Below are 25,444 nucleotides of genomic sequence, written 5' to 3'. Positions count from 1 at the left end.
GGTATTAAAAGAATATCTCCTCGGTTAATTTATTTCTATTTTAATGGTCACTTCTAGATATTGCAAATATCATATATAATAGAATGTTTTTTTCTAATATTTGAATGTTTCTTTTTAGAAACATCTCGATTATAAACTCTATAAGAACAATTCATTCTTTGTAAATGAATCGGTCAATTATTTTCCAATTTACCTCTTGTTATAGATATGTTTAGTCAGACCTTGTGGCACTTTGAGTTCCTTGGAAGTTGCAGGTGTTGATAACCCAACGTTTTTTCTGCGCTACCAATAACACAACATATTTTCTAGTTGTTCTTTGACAGCAGGTATGCAAACTGTTTGTATGCCGCTGTTTTTTGGCGTGAAGAGATAAAATGTTCCAAGTGTCTTTTCATATCTTGAGGGCAATTGTTGGTTGCGAATGTTGTTGTAGAGATTGACTAGTGAATGATGAAGAGAAGGGGACTATATGCTGCCATAACCAAATAAAAATCTGATTTTACGTATTGATTGTAGATTTAACTTGCAGAGAGAACAAGTTTTGGGAGGAGGAACATATGTTGAGATATATGCAGATTGTAAATGGGGGAATGTTGTTTCTGTTGAAGTTACAGTAGATATAAATTCTTCAATGAGAGGAGGATTTCTGAAAGAAAAAAGATAGTATAATAGCTTCTGTCATTGGTCAAATCTGCAGACTGACATAAGGCAGGTTTGTTTCAGTGTGCTAGATGCCTATATTTATTGATTGGAGTTTTGATGATCATTCTAGAAAAATAAAAATAGATTGATATAATAGGGGTGTGTGTGTCCAATGATTGTATAGGCAGATTGTTTATGTTCTTTGGTAACTTTGTATCTTGTGTTTTTTTTTAAAGAGAAGGATCTGAATAAGAGATTGTCTTCCTTATCCAGAGATCCACTGAAGCTGAAAGACAGAATACTAATGCTTTGTTTATAAACTTGTTTAAGAGCAATGTGTAATCATGATTATTATTATTATTGCAGATGAAAATGGCGATCGATGATGTATAGTGAAACAGACTCTCCCTTTGTATCTTGCTTAGCATACTTTGATCTTATTGTAAAGTGGTTGGTGCTCCTTAAAGTTGGTGCTTCTAAATTTGTAAGGGGTTGGTGCTCTTAGTGTCAGTGCCCTAAATGTAGTCAATGGGACATTTGAATTGCCAGTGAGGCTTGGAGTTGGTGATCCCAATTGTAACTAGTGAGGTTGCCAGTGAAGCTTAGTAAAATTATATTTTATAGTGGTTTTTCACCCTTTTAAGGGTTTTCGAATCAAATACTGGTGTCATATGATCTACATCTATATCTCTTGTGTGCCAGGATTTATATACCAGGATTCAATATACTTCTTGATATGTATTTATGGTGTTACGATGGCTGCTCGAAGTATGGATATAAAGCTGTTTCATTAATTGTAGAATTTTATTTGATGAATAAGTTGAATTTTGATAACCACTGATTCAAAACTTGTGCAAACTTAGCCAACAACAAAAAATGTGCAAATTTGTAAATCCCTCCCCGATCTAAAACACAATCCCAAAGCTAGGTACGTCTAGAGTCAACAGCATCGTGGAATCACCTAGAACCCATATGATTCCAATCTCTACCACACAGTAAAGGGGGTACACTGATTTTGATAATATATATCAAAAAATTATCATAACTATGAGTTAGCATATGATGGATATAACAAAAAATGGTCTCAAAAAATTGATCAACATGACAAATCTTGGACACCTGCATTATTGTCTTAGACTAGAAATGTGGCAAAAGATACCAAATGAAATTCACCACGATATTGCTCAAAACATTAAGGATGGAAATTGAAATCCCATGTCAAAACAAATGGAGATAGACTGCAATTTTGGAGACATGATTCATCAACTCAAGTGAATGCTACTCTTTAGCACCAGCTGATTAGTATTCTCAATTACCTGAGTTAAACCACACCAAATATCACTTATGCTGTCAAATATCTTTCAAGGTTTTTATTTGCAAGAACCTAAGGCTTCTTGAAAGAGACAAGGCGAGTTTTGACATACATCCATGGTATAATCAACAATAACCCTAAATGAAAACACATGCACATTTTCCTCTGACAAGATACACAAATACATGCTATGCAAGGTCTTTTTATGGTAGGAAATCTAATTCAAGCTGTGTTTTTGGAGGTTTGGACTGATATCATGGGAGAGGATAAAGCAAATCATTGATAGTTGTCCATCCATAAAAGAAAAACATTTCCCAATAGGTGGATCTATTTGTGAAACAATATGGTTGTCACATCTTGACAAGAATGGATGTGCTTGAGAAACAACAAACTATTCAATTTGGTGACAATTAAGTGTAATAATCTAAATTTAAATTTATATTCAAAATGCCAACTGTATAGCTGAGATGGTTTTTTGTTGAACAGTTCTCAGACAACCTGAATAAGATCTATTACCACTGTATGTAAACTCTGCTATTCTGAATAATAAATCCAAACCAGACTACAAGGTATATTGTCAAACAGTTGGCACGAAATCACCATTCCTCAGCATTATACATCTTATACTCTTCATACAATTTATTTACCTATAAAATAGCAATGGATTTATAATAGGAAAACACAATCACACGGAACTATATTGGATTTAAAACTCGAATAACCAGGTCCATGCTTTATGACGTATATCATTGGTTTAAACTTTACACAGCAAACAGAAAGACCATATTCCCGTGACAGTAATATTCAGTAAAAATAAAGCAAAGAGAGTGTGCAATGGACAGACCGTCAACAAGGGAGAATGTCACTGCTGGAGTTGATGGACGCTCCAAATACTCAGCAGAACACACTTCATGATACCCGTCCAACTGGCCAACTGTCTCTGTACCCTCTCCTAGCTCACATTTGATGGAATGCACAAGTTCAACCCGTGGAGGTGATAATAATCCCTGCCGCAGCCCACTACAAATCCCGTGAACTCACCAGTTCCCTTCCATACCACTGTCCGCCATGATGCTCACGTCTTCTATTAGTTCACTAGTCATAGTTCAAATACTCCTCTCAAACCGTCGTCAGTCTGTAATACTCACGTGTAGAGGAAACACAACTGGCCACGTCTTTCCATAAGCAACCTTGTGAATGCAGGTGGGAAGACTGTCAGCAAGGAAGAATGGCTATCAATTGTGGTTACCATCCTCGAACTCCAAGACCCCGGAGAACTTATACGTTCAGTGGGTAAGAACTATACTTATCCCTGGTATTAAACTAATATCTGCTACTCGTTCGGCTACCCACTAATCACTGTCATTTCCACCATATCCCATATAAACATTTCATATAAACCACATGTACTTATTGTCAAGCTTCCTGCACTGAATACTTCCCAATTTTCTGCCCTGAACTAGAGTTAACTTCTAAAGAGGAGTTTGGGGTGACGTCCAACCTCCTCGGAAAGAACTGAACTCGAGGGGTTTCATCCTCAGAGTTTCAATCAGTCACATTAAAGCAACCAAAGTGTGCCGATGTATTGTATTCATAAATTCTTGTGCGTAAATCCCAATGCAAGCTCCTTTTATAACCTCGAAGTGAGGGGAACAACAATGAAACAAGGAATGTGGGATAAAACATAATTTCGTCCTTTAGTCACTTAAGTCACTTTATAAAACAAATGACTTTATAACATAAAGTAACTTTACCCATGCACACTTTAATTAAATAAATGAAGTACATAATATAAAATCTCTAATGTGACTGGTAGGCATCCTGATAGCTAATGTCGTTAATCTATCCGGATGTGGAGATAGATTAGTTGGGCGCCAAAACCTAGTGCGGAGAAGGGGACATGACAATCCTCCCTTCTCAAAATTGCTTGCCCTCAAGCAATCTCAATGTTGGGTGCTGCAGAATAGACTCACCCTCCCAGGTGGCGTCCTCATATGGTAAGTCTTTCCAACGAACTAGATATTGCCTAACAGTCCTATTATGCAACCTCCTTTCCCTAGTTTCAATCACCTCTTCGAGCACAAAAAAAAGTTTACCCACCTCATCAAGCGGAGGTAAACTCTCTAAAGGCACAATCTACTGGCCAAAGGCCTTCTTGAGGCATGAGACATGAAATACGTTGTGGATTCGGCTATCACCTAGCGAATCCAACTCATAAGCAACCTCTCCCACCCTCCTGGTGATGCAGTAAGGTCCGTAAAATCTGGGCTTAAGTTTCTCTGACCCACTGTTCTTCAAGGAGCTCTATCTATACGGTTGCAGACGAAGGAAAACCTTGTCACCCAGCTCAAAACTCCGCTCGGAACGATGCCAGTCAACATATAATTTTTGTTGGTTATGTGCCTGCTGAATATTATCCCTGAGAGCTCTGAGGATGTCCTGCTGATCCGAAATCCAATCTTTGGCCAATGGCGCACTACTGTCCTGTAAATCTAAATTAATAAAGGAAAGAGGCTCATAACCATAAAGGGCGCGGAAGGAAGTCATCCGAATAGACATATGATAAGTGGAGTTGTAGCAATACTCCCCCAAATACAGCCACTTAACCCATGCTCTCTGCTGACCTGCAATGTAATTCCTCAAGTACCCATCCACCCATTTGTTCACTATTTCAGTCTGACCATCCATCTACGGGTGATAACTAGTGTTGGAAGTTAACTCTGTACATGTCAATCTAAAAATCTCCTACCAAAAGGTGCTAAGAAACCTACTGTCCCTGTCACTCACAATAGTCTTGGGTAATCCATAGAGTCGAAAAAGCTCTCAAAAGAACAACTCAGCCACCTAAGAGGCTAACCAATCTGCGGCAATCACGAAGAAGTGCGCGAACTTAGTTTGTTTGTCTACCACCACAAAGATGCAATCCCGACCCTAGACCTTAGGTAGCCCTATGATAAAATCCATGGAGATGGTCTCCCACCTCTGAGCTAGAATAGGGAGAGGCTGAAGTAAACCTGCAGGAAAGCCCTCTTCAAACTTGTTCTGCTAACAAGTCTGGCACTTGCTAACATGCTGCAATACATCGTCCTTTAGCCCCTTCCAAGAGAATCTCTCCCTGATCTGCCTATAGGTTTTGAAAAAACCTGGAATGCCCTGCTAATGGTGCATCGTGTATGGTGTGCATAATATCCCCTTTTAGTTTAGATTCAGGTACTAGGTAGATTCTATTTTTGTAATATATAACATCATTCATCATCTTGTACCGCTCGTCCTGAAGTATACCATCCATAATTAGACATGTGTGAGCATTTTTTAAATACTCCACTAACAGTTGGGACCTCCAATCTATTGAAATCTCAAAAATAGCGTAACACTCTAGCACTAGGGGCCTTCGGGAAAGAGCATCAGTAACTATATTATTTTTTCCCTTGACATACTCAATGTCAAAATCGTAAGCTTGGATCTTGCTGACCCATTTTTGCTGCCTTTCATTCAACTCCTTCTGTTCCAGAAAGTAGCGTAAGTTGTTATGATCGGTCTTCACTGTAAATTTACTTCCCACCAAATACTGCCTAAATTTGGCTAAGACATGCATTATGGCCAGCATCTCCTTATCATAAGTGGAATATAGTAACTCGCCACCCTTAAGTTTCCTACTCTCAAAAGCAATGAGATGACAATCTTGCATCAATACTGCCCTATTCCGCTTCTCGAAGCATCACACTCTAAAACGAAGGGTCTAGAAAAATCAAGAAGTGCTAGCACTAGACATGTACTCATCACCTGTTTCAGTTTATCAAAAGCTGCCTTAGAATCTTCTGTCCAACTAAATGCCCCTTTCCATGTCAAATCAGTAAGGGGTGCTGCTACCTGGGAAAAACCTCTAGCGAACCATTGATAATAGGAACAAAGACCAAGGAAACGCCAAAACTCAGACACATCTCACGGTGGTGGCCAATCCAAGATTGCCTGTATCTTCTCCTGATGTACCTTAACCCCCTCAGCACCAATCACATGACCCAAATAGAGAATCTCAGTTAACCCAAATTCGCACTTAGACTCTTTTGCAAATAAAAAATGTTCCTCCATGAGGCTAAGGACCTCATCCAATACTGCAAATGTTCTTCCCAAGTCCTACTAAAGATTAATATGTCATCAAAGAAAAGCCAACACACTCTTCCTTAGCTATTTTTTGAAAACATGGTCCATGCATGACTGAAAAGTGGTTGGTGCATTAGTGAGCCCAAATGGCATCACCAAGAACTCATAGTGTCCATTGTGGCATCTCAAAGTTGTCTTATGCACATCCTCCTCTTAGACTCCTATCTATTGGTATCCTGATCGAAGATCTATCTTCGAGAAATAAACAACCCCATGAAGCTCATCTAGTAACGATTCAATGCGGGGAATCGGATACCTGTTTTTAATGGTTCTCTTGTTCAGGGCGCGGTAATCTATACACATCCGAAGGGTGTCATCCTTCTTCTTAACCAACACCACTGAAGAGGCAAAAGGGCTAGAGTTGGGTCTGATATGTCCCATATCTAAAAGCTCCTTGATCGTCTTGTCTATCTCTTCCTTGTAGTGCTTGGGGTGACGATAAGGAGTGGTAATGACGGGATTGGCATCCTCCTCTAGCTCAATGATATGCTCAAACCCTCTATCTAGTAGAATTCCCAGAGGTATATCCTCAAATACCCTCTTGTACTTGTCTAAGACTATTTGAATGTCACAATGATATTGCTGTCCTATATCCTGTATCTCCTTCGAAGAGATGAAGCACTGTGTCGCCCATTCAATATCATCATGTCTCAAAATGGCCTCCATCTTGTGAGCTATTATCAATCTAGGTCCACTATCTAGTATGGCTTTTAGGAATACTAACCGATTACCTTGTGAGAATTCCAACTGCATGGTCTCGTGATCAAAGGTGTACCTGCGAAGAGTCCTTAACTACTGTTTACCCAAAATGGCATCCAAACCATCCAAATCAACAACATAGAAGTCAGTTTCCAAAATATAATTGTCAAACTGTATATGAAAACTGGCTACTTTCTCTGTACACCTCAAAACTTCACCGCCTACTACCTTCACCTCAAACTCAGGTATGTTAATTGTCTGCAAACCTCTCCTAGATACCATCCAAGAACTAATGAAAATATGAGAGGCTCCTATATCCAAGAGGCAAACAATGCGTTGACCCTTAACCACACCCTTCACTCTAAAAGGATGACATGCTAGATCACTAGAAAGAGTGGCTATAACCAGGGGTTGTTCCGTGATGGCTTTCTTCTTTTTTCTTTAAGGGGTTGCTCCTCAACTTCTTCTTCCTCGCTGTCCTCAACATCTTCACCTTCTTATTGCTCCCTTTCATCCTCGGAAAGAACCTCAACATAGTGAATCTTGCCTTTACCAAGGCATCTGTGATCAGGGGTCCAAGGTTCCCTACAAGTGAAGCACAATTTCTTCTTCCTGAGTTCATTACAAGTTTTAAAATCCAATCTGGGGCGATTTGGTTTTTGCTGGTTTTTGTTTCCTTGACTCGATGTAGATCCTTTGTAAGGTTCTTTTGGAGGCTGTAATATCGATGAAGGTGAATCCAAATCATGGGTGATCTGAATCGCGTCATCCAGGGTGTTCAGTTTAAGTACCTTAACCGAACCCCTAAATCTGTCCTGAAACCCCTCTGTGAATAACATCACCTTGCGTTGCTCTGACATATCTGGCACCATGATTGATATACGCTGAAACTCATCAATGAACTTATCTAAAGACCCACTCTGACGTAACTGAGCCAAATCCCTGTAATTGACTTCAATATCTTTCCTGTCAAAGCGAGTGATCAGCTTGGAGCTGAAAATCTCGTATGAACTTATGAGGCCATGATCTTGGGGGACTAATCCATGATGCCACCAATTGTACACAACTCCCTCAAGGTGCATAGTTGCAAATCTAATGGCTTCCGCTTCAGCCATGGGCTTAAGTGTCAAATAGGTATCCAACTTGTGAATCCAAGCTCTAGCGGAAGTCTGACCATTGCCATCAAAGGTGGGGAACGTTAGTTTGTTCCTAGCATGTTTTAGGTCCTTGTTAGGTGCTCTTGGTCTCCGATCCTACTGCTCCCTATCAGTCTCTCTTTTCTGATTTAAATACTGAACAAAGGTCAAATTTTGTTTAATTGGATCCGGAAACAAATCTCACTCATCAAACGTTGCCATAATATTGTCCGGTAATAAATTTGGAGCTGTTGGTGGTACAGCTTCTTCTACATTAAAAACTGGCATTAAGGCCCTGTCAGTGTTATGTGTGGGAGCTCTAGCTGCTTGGGGAGATCTAGCTATACTACCGCCTTCACTATGATGGCTTGGAGCTCTTCCATGGACTGGGACCAACTGCTGCATAGTATCCGCTAATTGCTGAAGAGCATTAGCAATGTTGTTCTATCCATCTTTGATAGCCTGCAACGTTTCCCGAACTTCCCTATCCTGTTCAGTTTCATCATGTGCCATTTGAATGTTGTTTTATGGTTCAACCTGTGTCCAATGTCCAACCTGTTGAGTAATATAAGCTTGTTCACCTGTTCCAAAAGTTATTTCCTATCCACAATAAAACTGTCTTCAATATGGATATGATCTGAAGAATCTACTTGTTCCGGCTGTAGGTGACTGAATTTATGTTGTCTTCTACTCAATCCTGGCTGTCATTTTTTTTGAGTAAAAATTAGTCTACAAAAATTTCATTATTTCCCACAAGATGGCAAGTCTTGTGGCTCTGATACCTCTGTAATATTCTAAATTTAAATTTATATTCAAAATGCTAACTATATAGCTGAGATGGATTTTTGTCAAATAATTCTCAAACAACTTGAATAAGATCTATTACCACTGTATGTAAACTCTGCTATTCTGAATAATAAATCCAAACCAGACTACAAGGTATATTGTCAAACAGTTGGCACGAAATCACCATTCCTTAGCATTATACATCTTATACTCTTCATTCGATTTATTTACTAATAAAATAGCAATGGATTTATAATAGGAAAACACAATCACACGGAACTATATTGGATTTAAAACTCAAATAACCAGGTCCATGCTTTATGACGTATATCATGGGTTTAAACTTTACGCAACAAATAGAAAGACCGTACTCTCGTGACAGTAATATTCAATAAAAATAAAGAAAAGAGTGTGCAATGGACAGACCGTCAACAAGGGAGAATGTCACTGCTGGAGTTGATGGATGCTCCAAATACTCAGCAGAACACACTTCATGATACCCGTCCAACAAGCCGACTATCTTTGTACCCTCTCCTAGCTCACGTTCGATGGAGAATGCACAAGCTCAACCCATTGAGGTGATAATAATCCCTACTGCAACCCACTACAAATCCCGTGAACTCACCAGTTCCCTTCCATACCATTGTCTGCCATGATGCTCATGTCTTCTATTAGTTCACTAGTCACAATTCGAATACTCCCCTCAAACCGTCGTCAGTCTGTAATACTCGTGTAGAGGAAACACGATTGGTCATGTCTTTCCATAAGAAACCTTGTGAATGCAGGTGGGGAAGACTATCAGCAAGGAAGAATAGCTCTCAAATGTGGTTACCATCCTCAGACTCCAAGAGCCCGGAGAATATATATGTTCAGTGAGTAAGAACTATACTTATCCCTGGTATTAAACTAATATCTGCTACTCATTCGGCTACCCACTAATCACTGTCATTTCCACCATATCCCATATAAACATTTCATATAAACCAAATGTACTTACTGTCAAGTTTCCTGCACTGAATACTTGCCAATTTTCTGCCATGAACTGGAGTTAACTTCTAAAGAGGAGTTTGGGGTGACGTCCAACTTCCTCGGAAAGAACCGAACTTGAGGGGTTTCGTCCTCAGAGTTCCAACTAGTCACATTAAAGCAACCAAAGTGTGCCAATGTATTGTATTCATAAATTCTTGTGCGTAAATCCCAATGCAAGCTCCTTTTATAACCTCAAAGTGAGGGAAACAACAATGAAACAAGGAATGTGGGATAAAACATAATTTCGTCCTATAGTCACTTAAGTCACTTTATAAAATAAATGACTTTATAACATAAAGTAACTTTACCCACGCACACTTTAATTAAATAAATGAAGTACATAATATAAAATCTTTGATGTGACTAGTAGGCATCCTAATAGCTAATGCCGTCAATCTATCTGGATGTGGAGATAGATTAACCGGGCACCAAAACCTAGTGCGGAGAAGGGGACATGACATTAAGCGATGTTGAATTCCATTTGCAATCCATCTCTTCATAAATGCACTCAACACATTGAGGTTTAGTGTCACTACTCCATGAGAATGTCCGAAAGCAAATGAATCAGCTCCAAAATTATTCAGCTCAAGGATATGTGGTGACATCTTTACCAGATCCCATGCAGAAAAGAAGTTCAAAACACTTTTTTATTTGTACTTTTGAAAAATTGTTGTAAAATGAGGGGATTATTGGATTAAAATTAGAATAAGTATCTAATGAACTATCGCATCATTGAATAAACATTGAGAATAGTAATAACATTATATTTAATAAATGGAGTTTGCTAAACTCAGTTTGGTGGTTGTCAGATATTCCTAGCTTGGTCGGTCAATCTATTTGACTGACTTATCTTTGTATATATTGTATTCTAACTTCAATTATATATCTGCTTATCGTTCTACCCAATTTTACCAAATGGATTGGATGACCATGTTTAAGATGGATTATTGACATATTTAAAGGTTTTGATTTGTATTCATATTATATTTCAATTATATTGAGAAATGTATTCATTGTACTAGAGATTGTAGTTGCTATGTGATGTACATTTTAAAATGTATTAAAATTTGGGGTTCCCTTTTGGCCATTGTTATACTATAGAGAAAACACTTTTTTTCTATAAAAATGTACCATATTTGCATCTATATGTCAACTTTTCAAGGTTTTCTGTGCTTATTTTGACTTGATGGATATTTATAAATGGAAATTATTAAAGCAGGAATGACTTCTTAAATCCTTTCCTGACCTCCATTCAGGTGTATTTGGTAGCTATTAAAGATCTTTTTTTAAAGTGCATTCGATGTGATCATAAAATAGTTGAATGGAGTGTGGGGAAACTGAAGAATAATCAATATCAGTATTTTCTATGTTCACTTGAACTGAAATGTGCAACCCTGCAACAAACAATATTAATAAGGACACATTTAGCAGCAACATTTTTTTTTCCAAAGGGGTGCATACAAGATAATCAACTCATTTAGCAGCAGACTAAACCATTGAATCGACTTCACAGCAGTTGAGTATAAAGATAAGGAATAAGGATTGCTATACAAGACAAACCTCAAGAAAACAGTAGAAGTAATCTCAATTTTCACTGCTTAATAAACGATAACATAGAAAACACCATTTCAGCAAGATGGCAAGATGTCAGCTTAAGGAATCACCTGAGCAGTCCCTGCTTGAAACTCACTGTGTGAGTTTGTCTGACCTTCACTGTAATATCACAGTTCTAAGTGTTACACTGGGAAAAGAATATTTAGCACACTATTAAACGGTATAAATTAAACAATAACTGTTCTTTATGCAATTAAAAAATGCAGGTGAAATATCATTTGGAGGATTTGTATATCTGTTCACAAACCTAAGAGACATTTGTAAAGGAACAGAGGAGGTAGCTTTCAACAGGACAACATGTACACTCATATCAACCAATACCGTATGAAGTGTGTCAAAATGAAGAGGGCAATAAGAATGCAACCCCAAAAGAGCCTTTGGAGGGACACGAATCTCATGTACTGAAGCAGGAAAGTTGTCCATATTATATTGCACTTCGTTCCTGAAAAGGGCAACATGCATAGTTGAGAATAGCAGCATTTTTCATCTTATTAAGCCGCTCTTATGATCAAAAATGACCATCAACAGCAATAGAATCTTAAAAGTTGATAGTTAATGTTTCTATGTAAGCTTTTAACTATATGAATCCACAAAAAATAAAAGAATAGTCCCAACTGTGAATGAAAAATTCACATTTAAATTGAATTCAATACTTACATGTCATTGTTTGTAGGAGCATACAAAAGCTCAAACTTTAGCAAGACAGGAGAGGACAAAAATCTCTGGAAACAGCATACAAAAACTCAAACTTTAGCAAGATAGCAGAGGTCAAAAACAATTGCAGAGCTCTTATTGGTGCCATGATACCAATTTTTAACAAGCTAATAGAAAACGCTCAACATTTGCTATAAGACAAGCAAAGATTACTGACAGCTCCTAATGCACATAGAAGCAGAATAGAATGGGTAACATTCCTCCCTGAACTCGCAACCAGAATACAACTCTACTAGTGAAACTATAATAATAAAAGAGTTGCACAATTTAATTAAGCATCAAACAAACGTCCTAAGGGTAGACACTTTGAAAAAAAAGGTATTCCAGTTCAACAGGCATCAAAAGCAACAAGACCATAGGATTCTGATTACAAAGAAAGATAGCTGTATAACATAAATCAAAAGTTTATACTACTTTATTCAAGTCAGTACCTCAGTCATCCTGACAGATAAATTGAAAGACACCATAACTGACAACATAACATCCTGCCGTGCATACTTAATCCGAAAAGGACGAGTGAAAAAGCTGTGATCAGCATCATTTATTTTCCACACTGCTGCAGTATCCTCCAACACTGAATCCGGTGCTACACAAAAGACCCAAAACAGTTAACCAAAATTATGTTCTTGTAAAAACATATAAGATACAATCATGGGAAAAAAAGAAAAACTAAATGGAAAAAGGGTTGCAGTATCCTCCAACACTGCATCCGGTGCTACACAAAAGACCCAAAACAGTTAACCAAAATTATGTTCTTGTAAAAACATATAAGCTACAATCATGGGAAAAAAAGAAAAACTAAATGGAAAAAGGGTTTTCAGCAATAACTGGCCAATCCAAATTTGAGGACTTTCCCAATCTATTATTTTTTTTTTCCAAATTAATTATTTCTTCTTGCAGTGCACTCATCACACCGGCCGCTTAAAGAATTCTGGATTTTTTGTAAAACTATGTATGCTAATTCAAACGAAGTTGTAAAGAAGGTGACTCAAATTTAAATTCCTACGTCACAATAAAGCAACCACAATTGAGCAGTAACGCCCATGTGGTACCATTCCATGTTTTCCTTACCCTTAAGCTATTTAACATGTTTCTATTAAACATGTTTCTATTAAGGTGTCCCAGAGTATGTCAATCACTCTCAACCAAGAAAACTTAAAAAGTCTAAACACGGGAAGTCTGGGGAAGATAATAGAAGTCCAGGCATGATTGAAAGAGTCGATAGGCAGAGCATTCCTATTGATAGAGGCAGTCAGTGTTCAAGCCCAAGTGCGGAGATCTCCAGAACGTGACACCTCTAAGCACTTTTATGGACAGTGTTTTCCCCTCCGCTTTTGTATATATTTTGACACCAACAAAAACCAGTGTAAGTCCTAGGCATGCATTGTGAAAGAAATTATGAGGAAAGGAATGTATCATTAATCCAAGAACTCCCTAACATGAACCTTAAAAATTACATAAATCAGACTCGGTGAATAATGCTTGCTTTCTTATAAAGTTTTAAGTACATTGCATAGAAAATGGTAATTTTCCTGTTTTAAGTACATTGCATAGAAAATGGTAATTTTCCTTAGTGTTGTAATGTTTAGGAGATGAAATTGTAATAGTTGCATAACATAAATCGAAGTAGTGATTGAAACATATAAGATAACAAAATCAACACGAGATATTACCTAGGAAAAACCCAATGTGGAAAAACTCCAAATGAGTGGAAATGTGGCTTCTTATGCCTCTATCTACATGCAAGAGTAAAGCCAACAGTCCTCAATTGAGACCTCCAAATTCTCAAATGCTCTCCTATGCTTTCTATATAATGCATCTTGCTTCTACAACCTGCTCTAGTACTCTATGCTGCTACACCTACATGCTACAACTCCAAACCTGCCAACCCATATGTATTAAATGATCCCCAAGCAGTGTATTTACACAGTTTAAACTTTACTAGCAACTGGATCAAACAGAAATCCCGAGGTATGCAGGAAATTGTGCTTCTTGGGATCTGTTTGAGTGTGTTGATTTGACTTGTGTGAGGGAGGTTGTATGAGTAACAATCTGCCACATAATGTTGCTCTATGCAAGACGCTTTGGCTGTCAGGTATGATTGATTTGCATCAGCATATGAAACACAGGATTCCAAATCACCCTTGAACCTTCTACATCTCTCCCTAATTCTGCCCCACACAGACCTACAACTCTGTTCTTCTAGGATTACAAAGTCTGAGCAATTTAAAGCAAAACCTATCCATATGATTGATTCTCATCTGCCCGTGCATCCCAGGAAGTCCAGATCACCTTTGAACCTTCTAGATCTGTTTGACTCTGCCCCTGCATTGACTTGCAAAGCTTCTCTATCTGAATTCAAATTATATAAAGCCCTAACCTTCTATGGATGTCATTTGAGTATTTAAACTAAAAAGGCTATGCAGCTGTGATGTCCCCATACCAATTTGCCCTCAAATCAGCCCTAGAATCACAGATGTGACAAGTTAAGGTTAGTATTACATCTTACCCAGTAAAGTATCTCTTCAAGCTGTGATCCTGGATTTGAACCCTATAATCATAAAACATGCACATGTATTACATATATATGTATATCTATAGCATTACTTCAACACATATTATATACACACACACACATACTCCCTTCCCAATTTGCTCTCAAATCAGCCCTAGAATCACAGATGTGACGAATTAAGGTTAGTGTTACATCTTACCAAGTAAAATATCTCTTCAAGCTGTAATCCTGGATTTGAATCCTATAATCATAAAGATGCACGTGTATTACATAAATATATATATCTATAGTATTACATATTAGTCTATAAGACATGTTATTCACATAATATCTATATCATTATTTCAACACATTCTATAAGAAGCATGATAAGCTCACCCGAAGCCATCCCACACTAAGCCCAAGAGTGGCACTTTAGCCCTCTCGGCCCCGGTGGCAGGTAACATGAACATCCACCCAAGATCCCTACCAATTGGGGTGCTTGTACCTACTTTCTCTATCCATGCTTCATCTCCTAAGATTAGTAGCCATCATTACATAGTAGGAGAGGAGATTGTAATGGAGGTCCTTGATTGTCCTATCTAAGCCCAAGAGCAGACCTTTGGCCCTCTTGGTCCCGGTGGCAAGCAACATGGACATCCAACCGAAGTCCCTACCAAGATGGCAATACACATGATTCCTCTTTCGCTCACAGCTCCTTCCTTCTATAATGATGAAAGTTTACAAACAAACTACTGATACACGCATTCTATATAAAATCATATATAATCATATATATGTAAAGATAATTAACTGACAAATAATGCATAGGCAATGATAATACCACAAGAGTAATTACAAGATTAACTAGATGCTGGAATCACAGTTCTGAAATACAGGGGTCTGTATCCCCGATCTCGATGTTCCTGCAATTACTTTCTGTTCTTAATGATAGTAAATGATGTTGTTGTATGCTGGTGACCTTCTGTCTCTTGATGCTGAAGAATATACTTCAGATTTCTGTGCCAGTGTACCTGCTGTTTAATAATGAATTTTGATTGTATTCTCTGTTCTTGCATGCCCTTCTCATTGCAGCCCTCCTCTACCTATATCTTATGATTCCTTGGGAAGTTGCGTCCTTTGAAAGGGGATGTGTTACTTTCTATTTAATTATTTACTTCATTTCTGTTCGCACTTCTTCATTGTTGACTATTTCATCTTGATCACTGATTAATTAGTATTTAGAATGCGGTTTGATTATTGTTAATCACTGTTTATGCTTTGATTGTTGTTTGCCTTTATGAATCGATCACTGCCTTTATTCCTTACATACTGATGATGTGAGGGCATAACACACTTCCTTTAGTTATTTTATTTCCTTACTCAGATTGTCCATTTCCTCATGCAGCTTGTCTATATCCTTACTCATCTCATCCATTTCCTTTGCTGATGCTTTAGCAATTTCTTCTCTTAATGCTTTCTCATCTTCATCAAATTTCTGTGACATAGCTCTCTTCTTGCTTTCGAAGTAATCTCTTATACAGACACATCTGCTCACCCTTTGTCTTTGACAACTTAATTCAATTCTAGTCATTGTTGCCAATGTTCCAGATGTTGCATCATTATGCTCTGAAACTTCTTTCCTTTCTCACTCATTCATTTCCGAGGAACCTTGTTGGGTTCTGGCATAGTGTTGCTGTAGATTATGAAAAGCTGTCATTGGCTTAATCATCTGGATTGCCTTGCCTTCTGCATCATCTTCTGCAATATGATTTTAGTAAGCAATACCATGTCTTCCATTTTCTGTGTCTTCATGGCATGGCAAATAGGTGGCAATCCATTTAATCCTTGTATTTTCTGTCACACACTCAAACGCGGGGAATGATAGGTTCTATACTTGCAGAAAATCGTGAAATCTCATTCAAAAAGACAATTTTCTATCAACTGTCAGAGGGACATGACAGCAACATAAGCTTTATTTGCATCCTGAAGTTGCTAACTTGGGGGGAAACTAATGTCACAGAAACTACAGGATACCAACAGCTACAATTTAGTCACGTGTATGATTAAAACTATATATTATCTCTTGTAACACACTAGAGGAACCTTCATTCCCTGGAGAAACAACTCTGAGACATGGTTAATTAAATGAAGGATTACACAAGGACACACTACAGACCCTTGCTGCCTGCCAACATCCCCTTTCCATTTCCACCGGTCAGGGACAACCAGGAACAGCAAGAGATATCCCCTGTTAGTCCCTGAAATTTTGAAACATGGAAGAAGCACCCCTGAAACAGCAAGAAATAATTAGATAAATCCAAGTAATGTCTGAGACATCCCTCAACCATCACAGGGATCAACAGACCTCCACACAAAAATTTTACTAAAAAGCGTGTTTTATTAAAAATAACTGCTGAAAACAAGATAAAACGAAAAGGGCGAATGCAGAGTCCACAACAGCCCCCATATCAAACCCTGGACCTTTAAATAAAGGCCACTCAATTTGCAACCGACACTTATTTGCTAACAGTTTCAAGGGCAGGACTGCAGAAGCTATGAAGAGAGAAAAGAAGAGGAAGGAATCGGTTTGGACCATATTGGATAAGTTGCAATTTGATATAGCAGTGACTTATCGATTTGGATATCGATATTCCTAGATAAGGCATAGCCATAGTATGTCCAATTGGAGTAAATGTTATTATCTTTCCTACACCTACTGGGGATGTTTGTAGATACTGAGCTTTTACCCATTATATGGGTTGATGAGAAAAATAAAACTATATTGCTACACCGAATCTCAAAATTGATGCATTATTTAAATATCTAAACTTGAATTTCCTGCCATTCCCAAGAAAAGACTTCCAGCATTGCTATCCTTGAAACTTGCAATGATATTTTCTGTCATCCCAAAACATTTCCCCACTGTTCCCATCCCAGAAATGTCATGGAATATAACCTAGATGAAACCACACTATGGTTCACAACTGTCCGCAGGCAAGAAGCTACAAATAATGTTGAAAAATAAACAAATAAAACTAAATATAAATCATTCTCAAAATATTCACGTACATAAATGACAAGACTACAGAGTTCTTATTTAACAGATCAAGCCAGTTTAGAGGATGGTTATGGCAAATAAAATGGCTGAATTTTGTTGTGGGCAACAATGACATGGAAGATCAATATTACTTCAACTTTTGGGTATGCTAAATCTAGGAGCTCGTTATTAGAAGAATCAGTTTCAGCCAAAAAATATTTGAATTACAGACTTCCACATGCAGAAACCAGTTTTCTACAGCCTCAGCATCACTATAGCAGCTTTCACTATGGCCTCTGCTAATGTTTGTGTCACAAACAGCTTCATATTCATGTATGTCTTGTCCTAAATGAGAACCTCAGGCATTCTTATAATGCATTGGATCCTATTGATTTGGCTTTTTACACAAGTCATTCCCTTCCCAATAAAATATTAAAAGTCCCTTTGACCATTTACCTCCTCCAAGACAGTTACTTGTATTCAATTTTGACTTGGTGAGCCCTACCACATTCATCTTTGATTGAACTTCAATCACTTGCTAAGTTTGCATTATTTTCATCTTTATTTGGCTCACTTTCAGTCATCACAATTAATGTTATTTGACCCCTATCTTTCCACACTGAAACTTTGATTTATGATAACAAAAGACATGAAATACTGAACAAGGGACTACTTGTGCCACCATGAATTCGATATGCTTAAAACTGCAAAAACAATTAGCAAGATTTTCATGTATCTTCTCAACATTAGGGCTTTAGAATACTTAGAAATAAATAGGGTGCCAACTGCCTTCATTACATTCTGCTCAATAGGTAAAGCCGCTCCATTATCCACTTCTGTCCTCCAAAATTGATGATATATTCCAAGGCACTGGTCATTTTTATTTTCATGCTGTCCATTTTGCACTGAACATAGTTTTTAATTGTGATGTTAGAAAAGCATGAGCATATGGCTCTTTTTTTGTGTTATATATTTTTTCATTTCAACAACTTGTTTCATTTAACATAGACCAGCCAACCTCACCTGTACACTGCAGTTCTTACATTATGCAACTCAAAAAGTATGACCAATTCTAAAGCAAATATTTGTTACCGGGTGCTAGGCAAAAAGCCCCTATTTCAAGTCTCGTCTGGACCTGATCCACCATGGAGACCGCTCAGGGTCCCACACTTCACTATAGGTCTATCTACGACAAGCAGCCAATTTGTTGGGAATAGAACTAAAGTAATGTGATTTTCGACACAGTTTTTTACTTCTAGATTTGATCAAAAAGCAAAGTCCCCTGAAACCCTAAAACTTGGATTTGAATGCATTTTAAAGGTGAAACAAAGTCATTTTGGTGAATGTAAAACAAAATATTCCTTTTATTGTTAATGCAAAATGATGTGCCATGAAGTTTTGTGTGGTTTTGGAGGTCTTATTTTTCTGCCCCCAAACCATGCGGACTACCACGGTCCCACGCTTCGAGTGTGCCTGCAGAAAAATTGTCGGAAAATAGTGCCTAAGTGATGCAAATTTCAGCATTTTTGTAACTTCTAAGTTTGACCAAAAAGCATAACCTCCCCTCCAACCCTAAAACTTGGATTCAAATGCTTCTTAAATTCAAAATGGTCATTTCTATGAATGCAAAACAAAACATTCCTCTTATTGTGAAAGCAAGATTTTGTGTGCCACAAAGGTCTGTGTGATTTTAAAAGTCTTCATTTTCCACCGCCAAACCCATTCAAGTAGGCACTGCCCCTTGACCCTAATGGGGGGTGTTGTCATCAAACCTACATTAATCTCATTCACTTTTCCAAGTACTCTACAGAGTTTGAGCTATGCTTCCAAACTTCACTACAAGTATAATCTTCCCTAGTGTTACTTGATGCTTGCTTTCATTCTCCTCTGGAATTAGGGAGGGTTATTCTTTATCATTTGATAATATGAATGTGTAGACACCCAAAAATGGACAGACTTACGAGATTACATTTAACACACTAATTATTCTTCTATTAATTAAGGGTTCTTAAATTGTTAATTAATCACCTTTATTCCTCTATTATCAAATCTTTGCATCATTTAATCATTCCCTAATTTTAATTAAATAATTAAGTTTATTTAATTAATTGATCATTATCAGTTAATTAAATTCAATTTCCCATAATTTAAATAATAATTATTGATCATTTAAATTAATTAATTTATTCCTCTCAATTAAATTAAATTTTATAATTTAATTTAAGTTTACCTTCATTTCACATCAATCTCAATTTCTGGTTAATTTCTATTTAATTTCATTCAATTTCAACTAATTTCATTGTTCAAATTTAATTGAATTTTTAATTCAATTAAATCTTCTAAAATCTGAAAAACCAATTTTATGAGGAAATATAAAATTTAAAAATTAGAAAATCTTCATAAACTACAAAATCAGTTAATCTGAAAATCCAAAATAAAAAATGATTTTAATGTTTCCATTTTCAATTTTTGGAAACTTTGTCTCTCCAAAAACTACAAATATCTTAGATTTTATCCTCTGTCTTTTTCGGTTTAAAATTGAAAACTTTCCAATTATTCCTCCAGTCTCTTTCATCCTTGTCCATCGATCATGATTTTCCCAAATCGATTTCAATCGTTTATGGATTTCCAGAAAATCTATATAAACAACCCTCCTATCTCTTAATTCAATCACTGACTTTCACATCAAACCTTTGTCAATTTTCTATCATCCTTCTATCATTTGAAATCATATATTTTAATCATATTTCTCGGCTCGGAGTCTAAATGCTGCCAAAATCACAGCTAAATACACACTTCATACGATCAAAGAGAAGCAACAAAAGCTTGGAGTATTTGTTGGCTTGAATGCATTCATTTGTGTGTCTTCTTTCTAGTAATATGCTCCTTATTTTGTTGCTCATAGGCTCATATTTAGTAGTTTGAATTTATTACTAGATCATTCAGTGTTACTAACCCTCATTTCTTGAGCGAGCAGATTTAAGCCTATACATATTGGTGAACCCAACGTGAAAAATTTTCAAAAAAAAAAGAACAAAATCAAGAGAAAAATTTCATCCAATAGTGAAAACCTGGCAAACAGGCGCTTTGGATAAGTACCATGATGAAAACCTGACAAATAGGAATCCTGCTAAGTTATGAACTTCTTGAATTCCATACTTGGGGGAAAATTTCATCCATGCTTTCCTATCATATCGCATCCCTTTCATTTCCTCTATTGTCCTATGTACCTCATATCCCTTACCGTATCCACATTCATATCCCATTTGTTTTCCAACTTTGATCTTGACAAGGCTTTAACTATCCCTAGAAACATCACATGTCCTATCTGCTTCATGTTGTCCACATCCTTTTGGTCCATATCCATTATCCTATCCACATCCCTTAGATCCATATACATTATCCCATTGATATCCCTTTGGTCCATATTACTTATCTTATCACAATCTTCAATCCATATCCCTTATCTTGTCCATTCTTCATCTTGCTTCGCCTATCATTATCGTATCCAAATCCCTTTCTTAATCTTGATTGAAAAAAGGACATGAAAATGAATACATGTTTTCAATATCCTCTTGACATGTCCAACCCTATAAAACCCATGAAAGTAAGTGTACCATATCATTACCATATCTTGTCATATCTAATCACTAAGTTTGTCAAAAAAATGTTATCATATCCTGTGGATAGTCCTTAACATCCAAACATCTCCAAGGAATACTAAGGAACCTTTTTCCTTCATCCATCTACCAGTCCATCCATCAATCCCTTGCCTTGCTAGACATTGGGGGCAGTCTTAAAGTCTTGAAAATCTTCAAAATCATTCGAAAAATGTCCTGAAGAAAAATAATTCAAAAATATTCAAAAACTATCCTAAAAAAAGTTCAAAACCATTCAAAAAATGTCCTGAAAAAAATCTTCAAAACCTTTCAAAAAATGTCATTTAAAAATCTTCAAAAACATTCAAAAAACTGCCATGAAAAAATTGATCAAAAACATCATATATGATCCATAAAAAATTCCTAAAAAATCAAAACACGTCATTTTTTTGGCAATAAAATATTTATGCATCATAACAAGCAAAAAAATGTGACAATCAAACATCAAACCAAACCAAACAATGGGCTTCACAAATCAAGAATGGACTCATGAGACACATTAATCAATCAACATCAAAACAATACAATTAATGATCAGTAAAGTTGTTGACAAAATCCTTTATGTTAGTCCATTATTGATTAATCTTTCATAATTATGTTCCTATGCTCCTCAAGGATACCACTGAGTGGTGAGAGACGCTATAATGGTTCATCGTCTTATTTTCTTTGATAAAAATGAATACATGTTTTCAATATCCTCTTGACATGTTCAACCCTATAAACACCCTGAAAGTAAATGCACCATATCATTACCATATCTTGTCATATTTAATCCCTAATTTTGTCAAAAACATGTTATCATATCCTATGGATAGTCCTTAACATCCAAACATCTCCAAGGAATACTAAGGAACCTTTTTCCTTCATCCATCTACCAGTCAATCCATCAATCCCTTGCCTTCCTAGACAATGGGGGCAGTCTTAAAGTCTTGAAAATCTTCAAAATCATTCGAAAAATGTCCTGAAGAAAAATAATTCAAAAATATTCAAAAACTATCCTGAAAAAAGGTTCAAAACCATTCGAAAAATGTCCTGAGAAAATCTTCAAAACCTTTCAAAAAATGTCATTTAAAAATCTTCAAAAACATTCAAAAAACTGTCATGAAAAAATAGATCAAAAACATCATATATGATCCTAAAAAAATTCCAAAAAAATCAAAATGCATCATTTTTTTGGCAATAAAATCTTTATGCATCATGACAAGTGAAAAAATGTAACGATCAAACATCAAACCAAACCAAACAATGGGTTTCACAAATCAAGAATGGACTCGTGAGACACATTAATCAATCAACACCAAAACAATCCAATTAATGATTAGTAAAGTTGTTGACAAAATCCTTTATGTCAATCCATTATTGATTAATCTTTCATAATTATGTTCCTATGCTCCTCAAGGATACCACTGAGTGGTGAGAGAGGCTATAATGGTTCATCATCTTATTTTCTTTGTTTGATGTTTGTGGAGTTTTTTAATAGAATTCTGGGGCAAGGATGATGTCGGCTGAATGTGATAAGAACTGTCACGCATCTGGCAGTCACACACACCCATGAAATGAGACAACCCAGAATGATATTGAAACATTACTTATTTGTTTTCTGCTTGTTAATCAGAGATAGTAGTGGTATCTAGATGGTTAATATCTAGGTGCACTTATATCTTTCTTTTTAATAAAGCACAATGATGAAAACCTATGAAAAATATTTAGCAATGACTCAATACATCATCATACTTGATAGCACGAGATAATTCTCTTAAATCATTCTTCTAGCTCATCCATGTTTCTCACTAATATTTCTTCTATAAATCAAATCAGTCAAATCATTAATTTGTCAACAAAAATTCAAAACTTTCTACCAATCAGTCAATCAATGAATGATCATATGTCTTGTACAGGACATATATTTCCTGAAACCAGACGTTGTCGCTTGTTTTATACAAGGTGTATCTTCCCTGAAACCAAACACTATCACTAGTCTTATACAAGATGAGTCCTTCCTGAAACTAGACATGATTCTTATTAAGCAATCTTTATCAATCAAACAATCATCATCATCTAACTGAGTCTTCACTTCTTACTCTTTCATCATTTCATCTAATATTTCTCATCTTCTATCCAGAGATCATTCATGCCTTTCTCGCACAATCTCTCAAGGGGGCATTCAGTCCACTTGCTATCACTAGGGCAAGCTGGGGCAAAACCTAATTTGAAATTCTTTGATACCATACTCATAATCACATTATATCAAAGAGGGGCAAATGTAGACACCAAAAATGGAAAGACTTACGAGTTTACATTTAACGCACTAATTATTCTTTTATTAATTAAGGGTTCTTAAATCGTTAATTAATCATCTTTATTCCTCTATTATCGAATCTTTGCATCATTTAATTATTCCCTAATTTTAATTACATAATTAAGTTTATTTAATTAATTGATCATTATCAGTTAATTAAATTCAATTCCTCATAATTTAAATAATAATTATTGATTATTTAAATTAACTAATTTATTCCTCTTCATTAAATTAAATTCTAAATTTAATTTAAGTTTATCTTCATTTCACATCAATTTCAATTTCTAATTAATTTCTATTTAATTCATTCAATTTCAACTAATTTCATCTTTCAAATTTAATTAAATTTTTTATTCAATTAGATCTTCTAAAATCTGAAAAATCAATTTTATGAGGAAATATAAAATTACAAAATTACAAAATCTTCATAAATTACAAAATCAGTTTTTCTGAAAATCCAAAATAAAAAATGATTTTAATGTTTCCATTTTCAATTTTTAGAAACTTTAGCTATCCAAAAATTGAAAATATCTTAGATATTATCCTTTGGTCTTTTTCGGTTTAAAATTGGAAACTTTCCAATTATTCCTCCAGCCTCTTTCATCCTTGTCCGTGATCATGATTTTCCCAAATCGATCTCGATAGTTTATGGATTTCCAGAAAATCTATATAAACAACCCTCCTGTCTCTTAATTCCATCACTGACTTTCACATCGAACCTCTGTCAGTTTTCTATCATCTTTCTATCATTTGAAATCATATATTTTAATTATATTTCTCAGAGCTCGGAGTCTAAGTGCTGCCAAAATCACAGCTGAGTGTACACTTCATTCGATCAAAAAGAAGCAACAGAAGCTTGGAGTTTTTGTCGGTTTGCATGCATTCATTTGTGTGTTTTATGTCTAATAATATGCTTCTTATTTTGTTGGTCATAGGCTCATATTTAGTAGTTTGATTTAACTATTAGATCATTCAATGCTACTACATATTGGTGAACCCGACATGAAAAATTTTCAAAAAAAAGAAGACAAAAATCAAGAGAAAAATTTCGTCCAATAGTGAAAACCTAGCAAACAAGCGCTTTGGATAAGTACCCTGATGAAAACCTAAAAAATAGGAATCATGCTTAAGTTATGAACTTCTTGAATTCCATACTTGGTGGAAAGTTTCATCCATGCTTTCTTATCATATCGCATCCTTTTCATTTCCTCTATTGTTCTATGTACCTCATATCCCTTATTTTATCAACATTCATATCCCATTTGTTTTCCAACTTTGATATTGACAAGGCTCTGACTATCCCTAGAAACATCACATGTCCTATCTGCTTCATGTTGTCCACATCCTTTTGGTCCACATCCATTATCCTGTCCACATCCCTTAGGTCCATATCCATTATCCCATCGATATCCTTTTGGTCCATATTACTTATCTTATCACAACCTTCAGTCCATATCCCTTATCTTGTCCATTCTTCATCTTGCTTCACCTATCATTATCCTATCCAAATCCCTTTCTTAATCTTGACTGAAAAAGGACATAAAAATGAATACATATTTTCAATATCGTCTTGACATGTCCATCCCTATAAATCCCATGAAAGTAAGTGCACCATATCATTCCCCTATCTTGTCATATCTAATCCCTAAGCTTGTCAAAAGCATGTTATCATATCCTGTGGATAGTCCTTAACATCCAAACATCTCCAAGGAATACTAAGGAACCTTTTTCCTTCATCCATCTACCAGTCCATCCATCAATTTGCTAGACATTGGGGACAGTCTTAAAGTCTTGAAAATCGTCCTGAAGAAAAACAATTCAAAAATATTCAAAAACTCTGCTGAAAAAAGTTCAAAACC

The 25,444-nt window shown here is 36.1% G+C and overlaps 1 protein-coding gene across 3 annotated transcripts in view; it reads right to left on the bottom strand.

Moving 5' to 3' along the window:
* ZW18 (Putative serine esterase family protein) overlaps nucleotides 1–25,444 on the bottom strand; it is a 121,905-nt gene that overhangs the window by 54,391 nt on the left and 42,070 nt on the right. For all 3 annotated transcript variants that reach the window (XM_089797693.1, XM_089797694.1, XM_089797695.1), the window contains 4 exons: nucleotides 12,525–12,679; nucleotides 12,037–12,101; nucleotides 11,627–11,821; nucleotides 11,430–11,478 (listed from right to left, as the gene is read on the bottom strand). In XM_089797693.1, the coding sequence (XP_089653819.1) occupies nucleotides 11,430–11,478; nucleotides 11,627–11,821; nucleotides 12,037–12,101; nucleotides 12,525–12,679 (464 nt within the window). The remainder of the gene's footprint in view (nucleotides 1–11,429; nucleotides 11,479–11,626; nucleotides 11,822–12,036; nucleotides 12,102–12,524; nucleotides 12,680–25,444) is intronic.

The sequence above is a fragment of the Cupressus sempervirens genome, chromosome 8 (genome assembly GCF_028749045.1).
Source record: "Cupressus sempervirens isolate cs-2001-9-10 chromosome 8, ASM2874904v1, whole genome shotgun sequence".
NCBI classification, from domain to species: domain Eukaryota; kingdom Viridiplantae; phylum Streptophyta; class Pinopsida; order Cupressales; family Cupressaceae; genus Cupressus; species Cupressus sempervirens.
The sequence above is the reverse complement of the archived record's forward strand: the minus strand, read 5'-3'. Positions and strand labels throughout refer to the sequence as shown.